Source organism: Ctenopharyngodon idella, chromosome 3 (assembly GCF_019924925.1).
Source record: "Ctenopharyngodon idella isolate HZGC_01 chromosome 3, HZGC01, whole genome shotgun sequence".
In the NCBI taxonomy this organism is placed as follows: Eukaryota; Metazoa; Chordata; class Actinopteri; order Cypriniformes; family Xenocyprididae; genus Ctenopharyngodon; species Ctenopharyngodon idella.
The window spans coordinates 3,492,075-3,516,175 of NC_067222.1; the positions used below are offsets into that span (position 1 = coordinate 3,492,075).

General features: G+C 36.8%; 1 protein-coding gene across 4 annotated transcripts in view; it reads left to right on the forward strand.

Moving 5' to 3' along the window:
- The window catches only part of gas7a (growth arrest-specific 7a), a 47,019-nt gene that overhangs the window by 16,846 nt on the left and 6,072 nt on the right, over positions 1-24,101 (forward strand). For 3 of the 4 annotated variants that reach the window (XM_051886523.1, XM_051886525.1, XM_051886524.1), the window contains 7 exons: positions 9,260-9,349; positions 12,489-12,601; positions 14,388-14,462; positions 15,210-15,288; positions 15,828-15,959; positions 18,123-18,246; positions 23,685-23,764. In XM_051886523.1, the coding sequence (XP_051742483.1) occupies positions 9,260-9,349; positions 12,489-12,601; positions 14,388-14,462; positions 15,210-15,288; positions 15,828-15,959; positions 18,123-18,246; positions 23,685-23,764 (693 nt within the window). Of the gene's footprint in view, positions 1-3,553; positions 3,627-9,259; positions 9,350-12,488; positions 12,602-14,387; positions 14,463-15,209; positions 15,289-15,827; positions 15,960-18,122; positions 18,247-23,684; positions 23,765-24,101 lie in introns of those variants that run through there. The other variant, XM_051886527.1, reaches the window with a different exon arrangement.

Here is a 24,101-nt window from a genome sequence, read left to right on the forward strand (position 1 = left end):
AAGCAAAAGGGATAATGTACAGTTATTATCGCAAAATAAACCCCTATAGGGTGATCAGAAGGGTCTTGATCCAGGGTTGAGGGGTTTTGTTCTTTATAATGTCCAGCTGGCTGTACATTATTCCAGTTATTACACATATGGATATGGAAATATATGGATATGTATGTATGTGTGTATATCATGAGTGTAACAATATATTATTTCACAATATATCGCAATACAAAAATGCAATAGTATGTATTGTTGATAGAGATAATATGTATTGTGTGTAGTTCACCCAAAATACAGAGTTTTTGTGTCAGTACGACATTAAAGTATAATGTTGAATATAATGTATAATAATACAATGGGGGAATATTTGTGGTTCCTGATAATACCAAATGTCTTATGTTACCAGTAAAAAGTCACCTACATTACATTAAATAGTCAGTGACAGATTGCAAAGATATTTGTCTAAAATAATTCTGTATTTTCAGCTTCAGAATCATGAATATTTTTATTGTGGTGTCACCATTGTCCTGTGCATTGTGTTACCAGGACCAAGTCCAAGCCTGTTCATTTCCACCCCCAATGTAATACCAAATTTAGCATTTTGTCAGCAGTACATTTTTTTGTTAACCTTTTACCATATGTCTTGGAATATCGCAATAATATTGAATCGTGAGTTCAGTATCGTGATATGTATCAAATCGTGACATGAGGTTATCGTTAGACACCTAGTGTGTGTGTGTATGTGTGTGTGTGTATATATATATATATATATATATATACACACACACATACAGTACTTAAATTTATTAGACCTCCTGTCATAATAAATCACTAATATTTCAGGAATCTGTCAAAAACTTTTATTGTCATTTATTAGGCAAATAATGAACTGAAACAACAAAATAGTCTTTATTCACACATAATAACCAGTGTGTGTGTGTGTATATATATATATATATATTTTTTTTTTTTTTTTTTTTTTGTATGGCCTTGATAGCAGCTTGCATTCTTGCTGGCATTGTTTTTATGTACTTTTCCACAGTCTCTGTTGTTACTGACTTCCAAATAGTTTCTAGTTGTTTCCAAAGACTTGCTTTTGATCCATTTTAATCCATTAAATCCCAACAATAACTATATTTTAGCATTAGAAACACTACGGTGACTAAAGAGATACCCCACAGATCATTTATTATATCTTGTCGAATTTGCCCCTATTTGGGTGTGAGCAAAAACACACCGTTTTTGTGTGTGTCCCTTTAAATGCAAATGAGCTGCTGCTCCAGAAGAGGGCGGAGCTTTAACAGCTCGCGCTTTACTTACTCAACAACAACAAAGATGGACAATCTCACGCAGCCAAAATGACGATTGTCAGTAACGGTGTTCAGCCTTACATTGTTCAAACTGGAGTCGGACACTGATGGAGAGACTCAAGAAGAAGTTACAACTTTTAGAATGAAACTGGACGTTTCTGAATGGTTAGAGGATAAATTTATGTAGTTGCTGTGGAGTTGATTCGACTAGCATGTGTCGTCATGTTAATCTTTTGTTCAAATCCGGCATTGAATCGACCCTCGTTTGTGAAGCAGTCCGACGCCGTCAACAGCAACTCTTCCTCTTCTCTAAAGCAGCACAACATGACCTCACCCCCTTTGTTGTGTGTTCTCGGGGGCAGGGTTTATGTAAATTTTAGGGTTAGTGATGTCACCAACCCAGAAAGAAGCTTGTTGTAGTCCCTACCAGCTGTTTGTTGTAGTCCTTAAACAGAGAATTCTTTAAAAGAAAATATCTCCCTTTGCATTGAACTTTGTGCGTCGTAACTTTGCAGATGTTGTTTATGCTCTAACAGCAACATTACACACTAACTAAAGTTCAAAAAGTGAAATCATAATCGACCACCCCTTTAAATGCACCATTTAGCTAAAATCTAGCTAGAAATATCAATATTACAAAGCGCATTACTGACAGTGTAATGCATATATGGATTTCTGTACATATTACAAGGTATTTTTAGCTCACTTGAAACGCACTAGTGATTCTCCATGACAACCACTGAATTGGAGACATGTTGAATCAATAGTGTGAGGTTGTTGGGTGTTTGAAAGGCTGGCCTAGAAGCTTTCACCTTTTGCTCACCTTCAGTATCTTTTGAGTATCACTAATGTGGAGCCAAAAGCATGTCAGTTTGGCTGACTGATTCACACTCGCTCCTGATGCACTTCCCTGCACTTGAAATAATAGGTGGCTGTCAATAGCTGGTCGTGGTGCCCGCGCTTGTAAACAACTGAATATTGTGAACTAGAAATATCTGGAGACCTGTTTGTTTGCGAAAATGTTTTGCACTTAGAAATGATGTCATCCATTATTAGTATTGCACAAATATTGTTTTGTAATGGGGGAAAATGCCTTTACAGGAAAAGCAATTTGTCGCTTAGCAACAGAGGCTGAGGACCCTACAATCTGAGCAGCGGTGGAGATATCTGTATGTATGGATGGATAGATGTGTGTATGTTGGAGTGAAACCTGCTGACTGGATTGGTGTTTTGTAGATTTATTTGTTTGTTTGCCTGGTGATTTTGTGTCCCTCATGCATGCTGCATGCTATCATTAGGTCCGTGATATTTGCGGCTGTTCAGCAGAAATAGTTGGTTTCCAGCAGCCGTTTTCATTACTGCATTAAAAGAGAGTAGGGCAGTGGGTTCATGGGCCGGTGCCAGACATACGCTGGGCACAGACATTCTGCTTACCCAAACAAATAATGCGTCCGTTTTTTACCTTCCCCTACACGAGCGCTCACACGCACACACACACGCATTGGAACACAGTTATGTGCACATTGCTTGCCAGTGTTGTGGTTTATTTCGAAACTTCTGACTTAAAGGCGGTGATTACTGCTCTGTCTAGGGAGCTTTTATAGGGAATACAACATTTGGCCCCTGATCACATGTCAGTCAAACACTCGCAAAATGTGAGAGCTAATTAAAGGGTTAGTTCACCCAAAAATGAAAATAATGCCATTTATTACTCACCCTCATGTCGTTCCACACCCGTAAGACCTTCGTTCATCTTCGGAATAATAATTACGATATTTTTGATGAAATCCGATGGCTCAGTGAGGCCTGCATAGACATCAATGCCACTGAACTTCTCAAGATCCAGAAAGGTACTCAAAACATATTCAGAACAGTTCATGTGAGTACAGTGGTCAATCTTAATATTATAAAGCGACGAGAATACTTTTTGTGCGCCAAATAAACAAAAAAGAAGACTTTTCAAGGGGTCATATCATGAAAATCTGACTTTTCCCATGTTTAAGTGCTATAATCGGGTCTCTGGTGCATCTACCAGCACAGAAAATGTGAAAAAGGACAGCCCAGTAACTTTGTTTTGGTAAGCCTTTCTCTACAAGCATGTGACAAATCGAGCCGTTCTGATTTCGTGACGTAGGAAGGGGATCTTATTATGATAGTACCACTCCCTGAATCTGTATGTTTCCACCCACGGTGTCGCCATTTTTTGCAAGCAACGAGTAACACTGGTCCTGGAGTGCAGCAGCAGCAGCTGTCCTGCAGTTTAGCTACAACCCTGATCAAACACACTTGAATGTCTTCAGGATTACTAAAGCTACGTGAAGGAAGGTGAGTTGTGTCAGAGCAAATCTCTACAGGAGAGCAGCACTCAAGAACGACTGCCCCTGAGCTCGTAATATATGTCTCAGCTATGTAAACATTATCACTGATCTGTTAATGGCTATAATAGCAAACATATGTGTCTCTATAAACTCCTGGCATCTGAGCCACTAAGGACGCAGTGGTGTAATTTTATTTATGAAGGGAATGTGTCCTATATAAATTCATAAACAGTATGTGTAAGTCATTAACACTAGAATGCTTCACACGATCGTCAGTAAAACACAGGATTTGCACAGAAATTGATTCTCAAAGATGGATCGATACCAGCTGGTCCAATACTTATTTCGTGATGTTTGCAAATTGTCTTCCTGAATGTGTTTAGTTAGCACGTTGCTAATGTACTGTTAAATGTGGCTAAAGTTAACATTGTTTCTTACTGTATTCACAGAGACCAGAGCCATTTCGTTATTTTCATTTTTAACCCAAAAACGTATGTTAGTCTGTATAATTAATAAACGCATCTTCATTCTTATTGAGTCTGTCCAACAGTGTGTGGCTTTAGCCATGTTAGCCGTGCATCACACAATCAAACTCATTCAGAATCAAATTTTAGCAAACATCTACAAAATACATGCCATACCTATGTTATATGCTGCATCAAGAACAGTTTGTAATGATCCATTTTGTGAGTTATATTTGCTATGTGAACTTCTGTATTATGTATTCCTCAGTGCATTGGAATGACGAGCGAGGTTGGGGGTGGCGAGCACGAGCTCATTTGCATTTAAAGCAATCACAAAAACGGCTTGTTTTTACTCACACCCAAATCGGGGCAAATTTGACAAGCTATAATAAGTGATCTGTGGGGTATTTTGAGCTGAAACTTCACAGACACATTCTGGGGACACCAGAGACTTATTTTACATCTTGTCAAAAGAGGCATAATAGGTCACCTTTCAACAATATCCAGTGATGGCCGATTTCAAAACACTGCTTCGAATCTTTTGTTTCAAATCAGTGATTCGGAGCGCCAAAGTCACGTGATTTCAGCAGTTTGACACACAATCTGAATCACTGAATCGAAACAAAAGCTTCATGAAGCAGTTTTTTAAAATCGGCCATCACTAGATATTGTTGAAAAGTCATTATTTTGTTTTTTTGGTGCACAAAAAGTATTCTTGTCACTTTATAATATTAAGGTTGAACCACTGTACTCACATGAACTGTTTTAAATATGTCTTTAGTAGCTTTTTCTGGATCTTGAGAAGTTCGGTGGCTTTGCTCTCAATAAAGGCTTCACTGAGCCATCGGATTTCATCAAAAATATCTTAATTTGTGTTCTGAAGATGAAGGTCTTACGGGTGTGGAACGACATGAGGGTGAGTAATTAATGACAGAATTTTCATTTTTGGGTGAACTAACCCTTTAACTCTTAAAGGGTTAATTCACCCAATAATGTAAATTCTGTCATCATTTACTCACCCTCATGTCGCCCAAACCTGTATGACTGTTCTGTGGAACATAAAAGATGATATATTGAAGAATGATTGAGTGATTGAACGATTGAAGATTTGTTTGTTTGTTTGTTTGTTTTGTTTTGTTTTACATTTGTTTTGTTTGATGTTTTGATGATGCTTTGTGTTTTTGTTTTGTTTTACATTGTGTGCTTTGTGTTCTTTTGTTTTTGTTTTGTTTTATGTTTTGTTTTACATTTTACACTGTTTTGTTTTTTTCACATTTCACATTTGTTTTGTTTTACATTTTGTGCTTTGTTTTTTTTCTTTTGTTTCCTATTGTTTTACATGTTATGCTTTGTGTGTTTGTTTTACATTTTACACTTTGTGTTTTGTTTTGCTTTACATTTAACGCTGACATTGCTGATATAGTGATATAGCAATATAGGTTGACATCAGAGGCCCCCATTGACAAAACATACGAGGTGAGTAGCAAAACATACCGATGAGCAGCGACATCAGTTTGTAGTGGGGCTGAAATAGCGAAGGAAACAATGTTATTTTGGTCAATCTATCCCTCTCTTCTCTTTATTTTGTCTTTGTGCTTCACTGAGATGATTTGTTAATCTTTTCATGTTTATATCTTAAATTATTTCTAGCAGCCTATGAACTTCATTGTGCATGTTTTCTGTGCAGGAGAATGAGTTTTAAAGTGTGCGATACATTGTTTTCTGCAATTGTGGTTCAATTGTAAAAACGTTTATGATATATTAAAACAATACATGCACTAATTTTCATCAGTCTGAATGAATCCAGTCCGATTTCAGATTCTGAAAGTTCTGTTATCTATTTAATGCAACTTACATTTCCATTTACATATGCATTTATATACTCCAGCCCAAACAAAATGTAAGTACATGCGTATTGCCCCGGTCACCACATTAATAACTAAAGAAAGCCATCACTATAATGTTACCGGAGCTATCGTGAAATATCTTCTCCACTGACCAGTTCACAAGATGTAAATAAATGTTCCTAAGAAGTAAATTGTATGTAATCAGAGCTCTTATTATGAAAGGCCGCTGGTAAACATGTACTTCACAGCACTGCACAAGTGTTCAAGGTATTTTTGAATCTGATTGAGAAGATTCAAGCATTTTCATGCTTAGTTTTTTCCTAATGTTTGGATTATTTCAGGTCTACACTGACCCTTTCAATCCGATCGAATAAGAATAAGATTACAGTATTTTTGCCCACATGACGGTCTAGTTACAGCATCTATCTTGCAATTGCCAAAGCTAAAACCAGAACCCTATAGGCCATCTATAGGTATATTGTATTTCATAAGTGTTTGGTAATGTTATTTGCATAAGAAATATAAAACTGAAAACTGATCTATATGAAATAATTTCAGCCCTCAACCAAACTAGTTTACTACAATATCAAGAATAACAGCCCTCCCTGCACTTATGCAAAGTGTCCCAAATGGTGACTTAAGTTACATTTTTGGTGGATATGAACTGACCTTACATCAGCCCAGAGGAAACTGGATTTTTAAGTATATGTGGATGAGAATGTATTTCATTGTGGACAGAGGGTGTAATAAGCTCCTGATAATGACTTATCACCACGCTGAGGAGTTATAAGAGAGGAGATGGGCCTGAATCTGATGAATGGGCTCATTTTGTGGAGGATGAGAGGCAAGGATAAACAACAGGAGTGATCGATGTGGCGGCACTGTAAGGGAAAATCTAGTGGCCACGACAATCAGAGCGATCTTCCAGGCATGAAATGAACAAAGTGACGAGGCACAAATGAGTAAATCAGCTCAAACGGTATCAGATTAGGAAGTATCTGGGGTGAGTGGATATGGTCTTATCAAAGTGTGTGTGTATGGTCCATCTATCGAATGTCTTGATCGTAATTGCGTTTTGTGTGTGTGTGTGTGTCTTTGTGCTCAAGTTTGCACAATTTGCATTGCATTGTCTGTGATGTAGACCTAAACGCTGCTGCTGTAGTCGACGATTCAGCATTCAGAGATGCTTTGCTGAGGCAAGATAGAAAAGTCAATATATATATGGAAAACAGATCTTGGCCCCCATTGACTACCATAGTATTTATTTTTCCTATATGGTAGTCAATGGGGGGCGAGATCTGTTTGGTTACTGACATTCTTCCAAATATCTTCCTTTGTGTTCAACAGAACAAAGAAATTCATACAGGTTTGGAACTACTTGAGGGTGAGTAAATGATGACAGAATTTTCATTTTTGGGTGAACTATCCCTTTAAATAGATAACAAAGTTAATGGAATATATTAGTCATTGACAACTTTGCAAAATATCTAGCTTACAAGAGGTTAAGACTAATTTGTTTACAGTTGTGTATTTGAGCATAAATATGTGAGTGTGTGTTTGAGGCACTGAAGGGCTATGGTAGGGAGTACATCCTGTTTGGCAGTGGCAGGGAGGCGGTACAGATGGTGAGCATTACATAATTGCAGTGCTTACAGGCTAATTGGAGACGCCATGGACCCTAGAGTGTACACGCAAACACTTTATGAGCGCACACACTAACTGCAGTCTGAGGTAGGAAAAGATAGCAGTCCTGGATGTGATTGTTTGGGAATAATCTCACTCTGAATTACTTGTTTAGTGGTTGTCAGCAAATCATTAAATAGTGTACTTACAACTTACCTGCATACGAGTTTCAATTTGGTATATTTTATATTTGTATATTTTATATATAATGTATATTTTAGTTTACCATAAATTCTTGTGAGTACATTAACTGTACTGACAAGCAAACTTAAACTATATTTCAAAGACAATAGAAGTAATTATGAAATTACATACTTAAAGGGGTCATATAATGCCACTTTTGCAAGATGTAAAATAATTCCCCAAAGTGTGTATTTGAAGTTTTAGCTCAAAATACCCCGCAGATAATTTTTTATAGCATGTTAAATTTGTCACTTTTTGAGGGTGAGCAAAAACGCTCCGTTTGTGTGTGTCCCTTTAAATACAAATGAGCTGCTGCTCTCAAGAAGAGGGCGGAGTTTCAGGAGCTCATGTTAGCAGTGCCGATTACCTCACGAAGACTCACTGAAAATATCAGAAACTGTTCAGCCTTTTATGTTCAAACCGGAGTCGAAACTGATGGAGAGACACAAGAAGAGGTGACAACATGTAGAATGCAACAGGACGTTTCTGAACGGTTAGTTGATGAATTTATGTAGCTGATGTGGAGTTAACTATCTTAAAGTCACTGATTAGCATATTCTGTCATGATAATCTGTAAATCGCTCATGTGGGAACTGTTGTAAGATGCTACAGAGCCAGAGAATATATGCTGCATGAAGACAGAACAGGTATAGTTTAGTTTAATTACGGTTATAACTTATGTTGTCTTCTTGCTTTTATGACATGCTGTTGCATTTGTGTTACATAGGCCTGCTGTATTGCAAAAACATGGCCTCACCCCTTTGCTGTGTGCTCTCGGGGGCGGGGTTTATGTAAATTTTGGGGTTTGTGATGTCACTAACCTGGGAAGAAGCTTGTTGTAGTCCCTACCAGCCGTCCTTAAACAGCGATTTCTGTAAAAGAAAATATCTCCCTTTGCATTGAACTTTGAGCGTCGTAACTTTGCAGATGTTGTTTATGTTCAAACAGCAACATTACACACTAACTAAAGTTAAAAAAGTGAAATCATAATCAACCACCCCTTTAAATCCTATTTAAGTGGGTCAAAAAAGCAGAATGCTACTGCTTAAGATTTTAAAAAGAAATGTGTGAAACAGTATTAAACATGAGCATTCATTCTTCACATGTGATCATGCAGTGTGCTTTGATAAATGTGCCTGTATAGAGAGAACTTGCAGACTATGCATGCTATACATAGTGCATACTCAAAATAGCAGGCTTTTAAAAATAGTTTGCCATGTTAAACATACCCTCTCTTTCTCTCTCTCTTCCTCCATCTCTATGCTCATTCTCAGGCAGTAATAGGTCACAGTCTATATGACCGGTCTTTATCTTTTAAATCATGACCTTTCATTTGTCTCCCCTCTGAGACTTTCACAAGCCAGTTCCGTCTCACTCCTCTGAAAATAAAACCATCCTGACAAAACAGCACACGCGCACACACATGCTGTGAACTGACCTCCCTCTGTTTTATCTCACCACAGATCAACTGCGTCACCTTCCCTGTGCCCATGTCTACGCCGGAGCAGCAGCTTCTCAAGCCCAATGAATGGAGCTACTGCGACTATTTCTGGGTGAGAGACAGAGAGAGAGAGGACAATCGTCCATGGTGGACCGCAGTGGCTGAGAGCTGATACGATACTATAAGGATTAGTATCGAACAGGTCACATCTAACACCATTAGAAGGACAAAAACAACTCATTGTGACAAACTTATGTTATATTGTAGCACACAGAATAAGTAAAATGAGTAAGTTAAAAAGTAAATAAAACAGGACAATTGGCTTAGAAACATGGTTTAAATCATCATCTGATAATTAACCGGCACAAGTAACATGAAGTAAAGTGATATAGATATTTCCTACAAGGAAACTGTCATCATGTGGTTGTGCATGCTTATCTAAACATCCTTACAACTATAGATTTTATTTCTGGTAGATTTTTAACGAAGGTTTCTTTTTACAGTGCGGCTAACATGATGCTGAAAATATGCAAGGGATACCATCACTATATTGTTGCTTATAATTATGAGATACAGTAGAGATGTTGAGGAGAGATGTGCTCTTATTTTCAAAGTGATCAGACTTTTCAAATGCCAAACGATAAAAATCAGCCCAGGCTCATTAGAATAAAACGTAGGCTACCTGTGGGAGCATTTTTGCAAAACGGAAATACGTAGCGCCGTGCGTTTCGTGACAGTTTTAATGTAAAATGTCCACATGTTCAGTTTTTCCCCGAAACTGATGAACGTGAATGTGGTACGTTTTTATTTACGCTGGTTTTGTACATATCGCCACAGTTCTGATATCAAATGTCCGGTGATTGGTGCTAAGCTTAATCATATGCTCTATTATGTTTTAAAATAAAAATGAAGGCACCTCACGAAACAGATTTCGGACAGAGTTCTGAGGCAGCATAACGGTTTAATGATCTACAGCAAAATACAGAAAGCCTTGGTGATAACTAAACAAATATTTAATTACTACAATAGTAATTTCTCGCTAGAAATGACATCAAAAGTGGAAAATGTTGGTCAAAAACATACATTTACACACAAACTGACCAGCAAATGCAACTTACGGATGGCATCTTGATTTTCTAGCTCAACTGTCACAGAATGGAAAGCACAGGATTGTGGGAATGGGAAGCACAGGAGTGGGGTAAGATGAGCCATTTTTTACTCATGTGGTCCTCAAGATTAGGGAAAATGAGGCAGAAGTACAATGAAAGTATTTAAAGTAATTTTAGGATTTTAAATGATCAGAATACATCTATGACAAAGTGTTCTAAAAAATATGGCTTCTTATAAAAAAGTGTTACTCTGGCTCAGTTTACCCCAGGTTAGGGGTAAGTTGATCCGACTCAGTAGGTGGGTGTAAACTGACCATCTAACTGAATCTGAATCAAACCCATGTGAAATTTTAAAGGTAATGTACCTATTTTTAAAACTAATTTAATAATCAAATTTCCTTTTACAAATATTCATATTTCTTTTTTTTAAAGCTAACTTAAAACCAACCAGATGACGTTGAAATTTCAATATCTTTAATTGTTTGCATTTCTGAAACAATATGTTGAACACCAAAGTTGTAACCTTCCCAAAAACAGACTAAACAGAGAGTTTGTTGAGTAAAATTAAATAAAAACTATATAAGAATGAATCAATGTCACTGAAACTAATAAACATTTTAGTTTTTAAAGACTTCCACTCCTCCCATGTGCTTCTCCTTTTCACAGTCTGACAGAAATGATGGGTGGTTCCAAAATATATGGTCACATGACAGTAAAAGTGTACTGTTGCCAAGATACAGGGGGTGGGTCAACTTACCCACTGGCTCATCTTACCCCACTCTTCCCCTAAGGATACATCTGCTGCCTTCAAACATCGATCAGATGAAGGTTTCTCAGGAGACAGGAAGTGAAGCTAACATTGGATTTGGACGTGCCTTGATGCCTTCCTACCTCCTCCTATAAGGCAGCATTTGCCAGTTTTCGGACGCAGCCTTATGGAACTTGTTAAGCGATGCAAAGTCCAAAATGTATTTGTTTACAAATCATGCACTTTCTTAAAAAGTGTTTTGAGATCATAACATAATATTGTGCAAGGAGACTTGAAAACAAGTCTTTATTAATCCATAATCTGACCCTGTAATCATAACTGTGTATGAAAACGATTAAAAGCGCTTGCTGTTTTACTGCCTCTAGTGTTCATTTCTGTTGGAAACTGCAGTGATATGTACGTATTGGTTTTTAACAGGTCATCACCATTGAGTAACAAAAATGTAATTTGAGGCCCACTGATATAACACACTTCCTGTCAGAATGAGACAAAGAAAGTGAGAATGAGATCAAGAGTGACATTTACGGTTCATCTGAAAAAGTCAGTGTTCATTCACTAGCAGAATCTAAATGACGGCGACATTTTTTGTTTTAGTATCATTGAGACTCTATTGTAGTTTTCAATCATATTTTTTATTTTTATTTTTCCAGTTCACTTTAAGTTAAAGTTTTAGTAATTTGTAATTTAGTAAGTTGTTCAATTTTATTATATTTTTAAATATATTTATACATTTTTTATTAATTTTAATTTTGTTTAATCAGTTCAAACTACATAAAAATGGGACATGATGCCTTAGAAACTATATTTTTATATATATATATTTTTTATATATTTTTTATTTTGTTTTGGTTAACATACATTTTATTTCAATTAACAAAAACAGTTTTTTTATGGTTTCAGTTTTAGTTTTGGACAGAGAGTAAAATGACATGTAGACACATGCATGTACACAGGCAAATGCTAACAGGAGTATTTTGTCGGGATGATTCTTCCTGGCTTCTCAAGCCAAGCGTGTGAAGAGGTTATGACACTTCTGTCATGTGTGGCTTGGCACGTCAGCAGCCGTCACAACAGCAGACTCTTACACCTTCACACACACATACATAGGCTACACAGAGAGAAAAGCATATTCCGTTAACTCACTGCATCAGGAGCCCTCACATTACATTAGTCATACCCTCAACAACCTATACACACCCTTCACTGAAACGCACACTCACAGTTACACCCGCAAGGCCGTACGCCCCCTCCCACACACTCTGATTCACGCAAACCCACGTTGTGACTCACACACACTGATGGCGCTCACGTGTGGTTGACAATCTGGTTCTGATGATGTGGTAGCGTGTGTAACGTCTCTCTGTCCTCTGCAGGCCGATAAGAGGGACCCTCAGGGGGCCACAGTGTCAGGGTTCGAGGTGCTGCTGCAGAAACAGCTGAAGGGGAAGCAGATGCAGAAAGAGATGGCAGAGTTCATCAGAGAAAGGTGGGAAAGCCTCTCTCTCTCATACTGACTCTTTATATAACACCTCACTCTGTATTACACACTGCAGCCAAACATTTTCTTAAAGTTGGCATGAAACGGAAGTTGCGATAGTTTTTTCTTCCCTATTGTGAAACAGCTTCTTGAACAAGAACATATGTAGGGCAGGGCTTTATTTTGTCCATAAGGAATTAATTGGATAGTTGTGGTTTGCTATTGGTGGATCTCATGTGAGTGAAAGGTTGCCCCGCCCTCACACCAGTAAACATCATCAGAGAAGAGAACAGATGTCACTGCAAGAGGAGGGGAAGATATTTTGATTAAATAATATGAGGCACATGAATTTAAAACACATAATGATGTTCACTGATAAATAATTTATAGTAAAAACAGCACTTTTCCATATAAACAATAGCAATTTTGATTTCATGGTGACTTTAATCAGTATTTTTGCCTTTGAAAAAACGGTCTAAACATCCTTAAAGGATTAGTTCACTTCTGAATCAAAAGTTCCTGATAATTTACTCACCCTCATGTCATCCAAGATGTTCATGTCTTTCTTTCTTCAGTCAAAAAGAAATTAAGGTTTTTGAGGAAAATATTCCAGGATTTTTCTCCATGTAGTGGACGTCACTTGGGTTCACTGGGTTGAAGGTCTAAACTGCAGTTTCAGTGCAGCTTCAAAGGGCTCTACATGATCCCAGATGAGGAATAAGGGTCTTATCTAGTGAAACAATAAGTCATTTTCTAAAAAAAATAAAAAAAATAATATAGTTTTTAACCACAAATGCTCGTCTTGCACTGCTCTGCGATGTGCCACGCATTACGTAATCACGTTGAAAGGTCACGCGTGACGTAGGTGGAAGTACCGTGGTAGGGCGAAAAACTTAATCTCATTTTCTCCTCCAACTTCAAAATCATCCAATATCGTTGTTTTACCTTTTTTTGTAAAGGGCGTTTGGCTTAATCTTTGCAAGTTCGCTTCGTAGACACTGGATCGGTACTTCCGCCTACGTCACGCATGACCTTTGTAACATGATTACGTCGTGCGTGCATATCGAAATGCTAGTGCAAGACGAGCATTTGTGGTTAAAAAGTATTATGTATTTTTATTTTTGTTTAGAAAATGACCGATTGTTTCGCTAGATATAACCCTTATTCCTCGTCTGGGATCGTGTAGAGCCCTTTGAAGCTGCACTGAAACTGCAATTTGGACCTTCAACCTGTTGATCCCGCTGAAGTCCACGTTATGGAGAAAAATCCTGGAATGTTTTCCTCAAAAACTTAATTTCTTTTCGACTGAAGAAAGAAAGACATGAACATCTTGGATGACATGGGGGTGAGTAAATTATCAGGAAATTTTCATTTAGAAGTTTTAAAGAGAAGCAAAAATGGTTCTCAACCTTTTGTACTCAAATGTTGTCCACAATATTCAAAGGACCCAACCACTATTGTTATCAATTAAGATGGTATTTATGCTGCAATTATGACAAAATTGCTTATTTTCATCTTTTTAATTAACACAACTGATATATTAAACTCGTAAATTAACCAAAATTCATTCTGTGATTCCAGAAGTGTATGTTCTTCAATAAAATAGATAGCTAATTGATTTTAGGTGGTTCTTAGCATTTTAATTTAGATTAGAGTTGTATTATTTGAATATATTAATAATAATTTATTCATTTAACAAGTTTTTAGTCATCTTGCAGTGGAGTACTGTATGAGACTATAGGCCACATTGAATTGTTTTGTCTCTTTCTTTTCTTTATAATATTTTATGTTTTAGGATAAAAATCGAAGAGGAATATGCCAAGAACCTTTCCAAACTCTCCATGTTTCCAATGGCAGCACAAGAGGAAGGGTACGTCACAAGGATGATTTTGAAGTATTGAAGGAGTGAATACTAGACATTTTGTTAGCTGTTTTCCATCCATTTGAGGATAAAAAATATAATAAAAATATTTTTGTGCTTTGATCTAGATCCATTTGAAAAGAATGAAATCTATTAAAAGAATTTGACTGGGAGTTCAAGAATAAATGAACACATACTTAAAAACATGTTTTCACATGCTTAATTGTATTGAATGTGCACTTGTAGTGTGCTTCAAATCTTAAAATTATAACTTTTAAAAGCCGTACTTGCAGAAAATGTATAATTTTAATGAAATAAAAGGCCAACTGAGTGTACAAAAAAAGAGAGTACACTTATGTTTAAGTATGCTTTTAAAAAGTGCACTTTGTAATAATGTCAAATTAAAAGTTTTACTTTAAAGTACATTTTAAATCATTATGTTTTAATAATATTTTGTCATGTTTTAAAGAAGTATAACTCTGAAGGTTGTACTTTATTTTACAGTGCGTGCACTTACATGTACTTACCGTGTACTTAACTAATAAAGTACTGGGTAATATAAGGCAACTACATGGGTTAAGGTTAGGTTTAGGGGTAGGTTCAGGGTTAGTACCTAGTTATTACCCAGTTATTGCAATTACTATAATAAGTACACAGTATGTACATGGGGAACAGGACTGTAAAATAAAAGTGCTACCACTCCGCAGAGTAATATGGTAGCTTTAACCATCATTCCTGGGCTCTGGTTTGATTTAGGACTCTTGGAGAAGCTTGGGCTCAACTCAAGAAGAGTCTAGCTGACGAAGCCGAGGTCCATCTCAAGTTCTCCTCAAAGGTGGGACTCAATTCACTCATTTCTCAGTAAAGGTGGTATAAGATCTGGCTGAGAAATTGGCAGTTCAAACTCATACATTGTCAGGGAAGATGAAGTATCTGGCCTTTATTTCATTTCTGTGCCGAGCTGAATAGCTTCCCCTCAGAGATGTTATTAGCTGTCTGTATGTAATGAGCTACACAGCTTTTCTCAGTCTGCTGTGATTTGTCTATTTCCACCGCTGTGCTTTCCCGTGTTCACACTAACGTGCTCCATTTAGCGCCAGTGTGGGTGATTAATTGCAGGAAGATGGAGGTGATTCTGCAGTTTAATTCCTTCAGATCACGTATGATTTACGGAGACGGCAAAAACAAAAGCCCTCTTTCTTAAAGAACATCATCATCATTACTGAAGCGGAAACTTTGGGGCTTGAGCCAAATACTGTACAGTATGTGCTGAAATGAAGTAAATGTCGTCTTAGAGAACCACCACACAGCTCATTCAGACGATATTCAAATGCCATGCAGTGGTGTAACTGATTTTGAGGACTTTGTCTTCAGCTCCAGAGTGAAGTTGAGAAGCCTTTACTAACCTTCAGAGGGGACAACTTTAAGAAGGACATGAAGAAATACGACCACCACATCGCTGACCTGAGGAAGCAGCTGGTCAGCCGTTATGCTGCAGTGGAAAAGGTGCAAACTCTATTGATGTTTTGTTTAAACCCTTGTGAAAAAGAAGTGCACTTAATTACATTGAATGTGCCCTTGTAGTGACATTCAAGTATATTTTTAAAAAACTGAATGTGCAGATAATATATCAATGAAATGAAAGGCCACTTATGTGCACTTAGACTTCACTTAAAAGACTTAAAAGAGTTAGTTCACCAATAATGAAATTTCTGTCATTAATTACTCACCCTCATGTCGTTTCACACCCGTAAGACCTTCGTTCATCTTCGAAATTAAGATATTTTTTAAAATCTGATGGCTCAGTGAGGCCTCCATTGCCAGCAAGATAATTTACACTTTCAAATGCCCAGAAAGGTACTAAAGATATATTTAAAACAGTTCATTTGACTACAGTGGTTCAAGCTTAATATTATAAAGCGATGAGAATACTTTTTGCGCACCAAAAAAACAAAATAGTGACTTTATTCAACAATATCTAGTGATGGGCGATTTCAAAACACTGCTTCATAAACCTTCGAAGCTTTTGTTTCGAATCAGTTTTTCGGAACGTGTATCAAAGTCATGTGAATTATTGAAGTTTCAAAACACTTATGACATAACGAATCCACGTTTACTGAAATCACATGACTTTCACGGTCCGAAACAAAAGATTTGTAAAGCTTCGACGCTTCATGAAGCAGTGTTTTGAAATGGCCCATCACTATATTGTTGAATAAAGTTGTTATTTTATTTTTTTGGTGCACAAAAAGTATTCTCGTCGCTTCATAACATTAAGGTTGAACCACTGTAGTCACATGAACTGTTTTAAATATGTTTTTAGTAGCTTTCTGGGCGTTTGAAAGTGTAAATTAACTTGATGTCAATGCTGAGCCATCGGATTTTAGCAAAAATATCTTAATTTGTGTTCTGAAGATGAACGAAGGTCTTACAGGTGTGGAACGACATGAGGGTGAGTAATAAATGGCAGAATTTTCATTTTTGGTTGAACTAACCCTTTAATTACTCACCCTCATGTCGCTCCAAACCCATAAGACTTTCGCTTATCTTTGGAACACAAATGAAGATATTTTTTATGAAATCCGAGAGGTTTCTGATCCCAAAGAGAAAGCAACGTAATTATCACATACAAGGTCCAGAAAAGTAGTATTTGTTAAAATAGTCCATGTGACTACAGTGGTTCAACCTTTATGTTGTGAAGCGACGAGAATACTTTTTGTGAGCAAAAACAAAACAAACATATAACGACTTTATTCAACAATTTCTTGTTAGTTTGCTAAAGTTAACTTCCTTTTTACAAGGGAATTTTGAGTCCATTGTGATTTTGTCTAGCATATTTAAACTTTCTTTTCAAGTCTGTGTGTTGTTGGTACAAATAGCTCTAAAATGTTTCCCAGGTTGCACTTTATGTCTTGAAGCCAGTGTGTTGACATGTCTATTCACACTTGTGAATGGACAGCAGATGGCTGGATGAGAAATGAGAACACATCAGTATAATGCCTTGAGAGATTCTCTTGTGTTTATCCCACTGATTAAACATCAGCAGTGACCCCAGGCCACTTATCCGTCAATCTTTTCCAGTGAGAATTGGTGATTTCTGATGACATGAGCAACAATAACCATAGGCAATGTGTCAAAGTTTAGCACAGTTTAACTGTGTTTCAATGCAGCAGCTATCAATGGGATTGCAGACAATGAAACTCACATGATCCACGGCTTGATATGATTTTATACAGCAGAGTAGGAACATCTACTAATAACCTAACAACTTCCAGACAACTTGACTGTGTAAACGAATTTAGATGAAAATCGTAGCCCTGTTAGCCACTGTGGCGTAGTATTGTTTATTTACATGCTCATTTACTTGCTAAAAATATTTAAAAAATCACACAATTCAGGGTTTTAAACTGTGTTCAATGTCTTAATTTAGTGTTTACAAAATGCCAATTCAATTGAAATTGAATAGGAAAATCTTTCTAGTTTTGGTTTGACCTTTTAAAGTTGATGGTCAACTTTTTTTCTCCTAGACTCTTTAGACTCTTCCTTTCCCTGATCATTTGTTGATGAAGGAAAAATATCATGGCATATTTTGTACCATATTTGTGGAAAGTTGCCAAATGCCAAATATAATCTTGTCTTCACATGACTTGTTTTTGTTGTGTTTTGCAGGCAAGGAAGGCTCTAGCAGACAGACAGAAGGATCTTGAGGTGAAAACACAGCAGCTTGAAATCAAATTGAGCAACAAAACAGAGGAGGATATTAAGAAAGCCCGACGGAAATCCACGCAAGCAGGTCAGAGTATCAGTACAAAAGCAGTTCATTAAGCCTGAGCTAATATTATCTTACTACACACAATAAACCTGAAGACTCTTTTCTTTTATCTAAGATGTTACTAAACCCACAGTATTTTGGAAATAAGTGAAGTTACAATGCTAGTTTAAGTTTGTAGGGGTGATATTATGTCCCTACAGTCCCCCCAAAAAATGAAGGATTATTAAAGGAATTTATCTAAGAACTGCAGTGGATGGGACATAAAAATTGATCATTTCTGTCTGGTCCTTATGCAAAGCTATTGTATATGGCCTCATATACATTTCACAAGCAATTGACAAGCTCCAAATGTGTTATAAGTATGTATTTAAGTGTCATATTTGATAAAGCAGGCTTTTATGGTTCATGTAATATTAGAATATGGATCACAAATTTAAGGGAAAAAACACCTACATTTTATTCAGAGTCCCAAACTGAGCAAAAATATGCTATTTGGTGCAGTTGCTGATACTTATATGTCCAAAAATGATAAAATTCTTATAGCTTGTAATGTAAATCAATGAGTTTTTCATCAAAGTTTTGATCATGTTGATAATTTAGAAGCCTTAGAAATGTACTTATCAAATATGATAGGCTTTATAGGGTTATAAAGTCCATTAAAAAGCTCTGACTGTGTGCAATTACACTCCAACTATCAGAATCCTCAAGTCATCAGTCCCTCAAATTTTGCCAGCTGTCATAACACTGTAGCAGACAGACTCTTGTTTGACCCGTTGTTCAAAGGATTGACTTCCTCGATAGTTTCTCATTTTCAAAACTTCCAGCCATTCTCTTCCACTCAGGACGGCTTTGCAAATGAAACAAACCCTCTGTAATCTGACATCAGTGGTTTTTACAGTGTGTTGAGTAAGGAGCTTTTTTTGTGGTGAAATCTTGCACAGGGCACCAATTGCTTTCCATTGTTATAGCGTGTGGAGATGGGACTGTGTTTTTGAGCTGTGGAGAGAGGCATCACAAACAGGATGTGAGAGAATGGTGCAGGGGATGGAAGAGGACCTTGGCTCAGTCCCAGGAGTATGTGTTTGAGAGGAGCCAGGCCGTATTGGTTCCAGACGGAGTTGGGAAAGGCATGGAGTAATGATCTATTTTTGCAGTGGGAAAATGGGCCCTGTGGGAGCTGACGATCAGCATGCCAAGCTTCTTATTGCTCAGAAAGCCTACTATCAATGCCGGATTTGTCCTGAGCCGGACACTCATACATCCCTAACGCAAGAAGACCTGGCAGCTCTGAGGTTCACACGGGGTTGAATTCACTCACCCTTCGAGGTTCAGGACAACCTGTTGGCCTGAGTGACTGCTGCATTATTGAGGGCCCTAACGGTGTCTTATTCAGTGCTTATAGGCTGACTTCATTAACACAGAGGGCCAAATGACCATGACTGGCTCACGTATAGCCACACCGAGTGTTTTAGTCTAGCAGCACTGTGAGAGAAGTTCCTGGTTCACTATTCAATTCCAAAACCATTAGTGTGATATGCACACCAATGCACTCACTTCAAAGTTAATGAAAATTACCATGATATTAACATGTTTTGTAACTGAGAAGTTTGGATATGGTAATTTAATTGTTTTAAGATTAGGTTTTCCAAGCACTAAGTACCATGGAAGTCCATGCAAATACCATGGTACACTATCATTCAGTATCATTTTTTTATTATTATTATTATTCATGACTTGTCTTTCTACCATGGAACAGATTTTCTACCACAGCAGATTTTCAACTTTTGATCAGAATTATTATTTTTCTATCAGACAATAAAATGGCTAACAATTCATTAAATAATTGCTGGTGTTTAAATTTTAGGGGTTCAAGTGCATAGCGCTGAAACGCTACTGTAATTATTAAAATTTCCAAGGATCAGCATTTTCCCCTAAAAGTGATCGGGCAGACCAAACAGTAAGTCGTAGAGACTCACACCGTCTGCAACGTCACCAAGGCTCGCCCCGATTGGCCTAACGGGGTCACCACAGCGGTCAAAAGTACAAAATGGCTTATAACTCCTAAACTGTTATTTTCAGGGATTTTTGATTTTTTGCGTACTAACCCTAGGTTTTTGGCCCAATCGGAGACTGATTGTCAATAATTTAATTTTTTTTTTTTTAAATTTTGATTCACGGTCCCCAAGGGCCACCAAAACTTTCGAAGTGGGAGGAGCCACTTTTTACTAAAATGGCTATAACTCGTGAACGGAATGAGATATTTTCACCAAACTCAGCTCATTCTGTACGTGTGTAAAAGGACTTGCCACTTGGTGGCACTATAACAGGAAAAAAAATAGCTATTCTACTTCATAAAATAGCTAACTACTTCACCGTTAGTCCGATTGACTTGAAAATTGCCATGCAGTGTCTTTGTCCGAGATGCCAAGATTGTCTATGAGGACATTGATGTATTTTAAAATGTCCGCCATCAGCCAATGAAGCGGCTGTCAGACAAGGTTAACGGAGGCCAATCGGAACAAATCTCGCTGGGCCTATTTGACTGACAGCCCTAGGGGCCTGTGAGAAATTCAAAGAAATTGACCACCTGGGGCACCTTTGCGTTTTTCACGTGCATAAAGGATTGTGTATCGAGCGCCCAAGACATTCATACCACGTGGCAGAACTCCTCATTCTGAGCAACTTTGCCTCTAGGACTGTTGCCGTCCATCGAATCGTTCATTAAATATTGGAGATTATTTCAAAAACCAACTTTGGCAAACTAGTCCTTGGTTTTTGGCTCAACCTCGATAACCATTAAAAGGTTTATAAACCATAAATTTCCTATTGGAAAATGGCCTGTATTCGCAGTAACTGGTCTTTTCCATCTATGATCGAGATGGTTACAGGTATGCTAATTAAAACATTCTACCTTTTTACGCATGTGCTTATAGGCCTTAAAGCACTTGAACCCCGATAATTGCTGCTCACACCTATATTTTTTACGAAATTTGTTTTTGAACATGCAACAATTTATATATTTATTAAATACATTAAAGGTGCAGTAAGCAATTTCTGAGAAACACTGTTGATATTTGAAATCAGCCTAAACAAACACACCCCTCCCTTCATTGCAAAATGCATAAACACACAATGTAAGAGTGGATGTCACTTTATCATAGCTGAAGCGAAGCAAAATAAAGCTTCACAAAAAAACAATGTCACTCATGTATGGATCAGAAACAACGCAACATCGGCGTCTGTTTTCAGGCCTTCCTGCTTAGGTCTCTCCAGCGCTGGAAAGCTTTTCTAATATTAACGCGGGTCCTAAAGTTCTTGCCTGATCATAACCCTTCTTGTTCCAGTGATATTCCTCTGAAGTTTCCTCATAATGTCTCTTAGCCATCTCTCTTTCTACAGTCTGTCTTCATCACTGTCTCTCCTCCCCCATCATGAGTGGACACGCCCCCTACTGCTGATTGGCTGCGAGTGTGTTGTGCTGTACAAAAATGTACACATTTACTACGAAATTATTTGTGATTACTCTGTTGATATCCTTATAGTTTTAACTTTAAGAAATAATATATATATATATATATATATATATATATATATATATATGCATATCACTGAGGGTTGTAAAGCACTAAGAAATATCTTTCTAAATATTTGAATATATAGTTTGTTTTGCCAGGGGAGGCTGGTGATGCTAAGCTCTTTGTGGGAATTTCTCTGGTAACATCAGCTTCTCTGATTGGTGGATCTTGTTTAAGGATTATGGGTAGTGTAGTTCTTCACTGGAAGTTCAGCAATTTCACAAAATATTTCAACAATGAATAAATAAATTATTTAAATTGAATTAATTATAAGTAAATGTTCATATATATATATATATATATATATATATATATATATATACCTAATAAATATTCCAAATATGTGACCCTGGACCACAAAACCAGTTGTAAGTCACACAGGTATATTTGTAGCAATAGCCAACAATACATTGTTTGGGTCAAAATTATCGATTTTTCTTTAATGCCAAAAAAAAACATTAAGATATTAAGTAAAGATCATGTTCCATGAAGATATTTTGTAAATTTCCTTCTGTAAATATATAAAAAAAAAAAAAAATTTGTGAGTGGATATGCATTGCTAAGGACTTCATTTGGACAACTTTAAAGGCGATTCTCTCTCTCTCTCTCTCTCTATATATATATAGCTTTAGTAAAATAAAAAGTGAAAATATACAGTAAAAGGCAATTAATAGGCAATTAATACATTTTTGTAAACAACGTGTCTTTATAATATCACACCTGTAATAATATTGTAATCTCCCACACTGTATAAATGAGTCTTTATAGATGAAAATATCAAATTGCCTATATATTTCAGGAAGGTGGTCTCTCGTAAGAGGATGATTATGTTTAGGGGTCTTTGGCATCATAATGCCTGCAAACTCTTTCCTTAGACTGAATGTGGAACACACTGAAGACCAGAATATTATAGAGATTTGGGTATGGACTCTCCAACCAATAAGCAACCTCCTAGTAACCACTTAGTAACCACCCAGAACACATTAGCAATGCAAAGCAACACATTGACAGGCAGTCACAACACCCAAGCACAAATTTAAAAAAGGAGATTTAAAAATCTAGTTTATATTATCAAACTCATTTGTTATTGTTACAATAAGTCATTTGGTAATTATGCAGTAAGATTTCAGTGTCAAATGGGGTTTTAAAAGTCCGCTTTGATTTTCTTTGTTTGCAGAGATCTTTTCCAGTGCTTGACTGCAGGAGATTGTTTTTAATTGTGCTGCTGCCAAGAGCTTTACTGTGTTTTCCACTGCAGCTGAGCTCAGTAGAAAAACCCTGTATGATGTTATCTGCGTCTCTCTCTTTCTCAAACTCCCACGCACAGAGCGAGTCACAGTACCAGCTATAAATCAACGGCCAAACATTAAGCAGGGCTCAAACGCCGTTTTCCTTCAATAATCGTGGCAGCTCAAATCACTAATGCAAATGTCTTTAATGCCCATACTCATTTACATATAGATGGAGCAATCTGTTTTTTTCTTTTTTCTTTCAAGGTGGTCAATACTGTTTCTCTCTCGCACACGTCTGCCTCCGTTTTCCTCAGTGTACCTTTAATTATGCATTTAATTATAAAGATCAGTAGTTGTGTGTGAAAACGTATTGTTTTTATTTATTTTTATTTTATTTTTTATTTTTTTTCTCCAGGTGAATAGCTTGAGATTGAATAATACCTTTGATTGTTGTTACAGAAGGGAATACAAATAGTAATAATAAATGAGTTAAGGTTGCCATCTGCTGGTAAAGACAAGCATATGCCTATACAGTTTTTTTTAATTATTTTTTTTTACTTGTTTTATGCATACACTACACTACATTTTGTCCTATTTAATTCTAATGTAACAGCATGATTGTAATGACCATCTCTGTGTTTTATCTGAATAGGTGATGATCTGATGCGCTGTGTGGACCTTTACAACCAGGCTCAGTCAAAGTGGTTTGAGGAGATGGTCACCACAAGCCTGGTAATTATTTCATGATGTTTCTCTCTAATTTCCTTGTGCAAGTGATTATGCAGTGATTTTTGAATCTTCTTTATGAGGCTTGTTTATCATTTTGATAAATGAATTATCCACGAGATGCTTTTTATTATTATTATTTTATAAAAGTGTATTTAAAAAGCATACAAAAGTTTATCTCGTAATCATGGTAAAACTATAGTGCACAAATTTGAGTTGCTTATTGCTTTTAAAAATGGCAGCAACATAAATAATTACATGTACTATTATTCATAATTGCAATTACACATCCCATGAAGCACTGCAAACAATATAATCAAAAACTATGATAAATACAAGACTA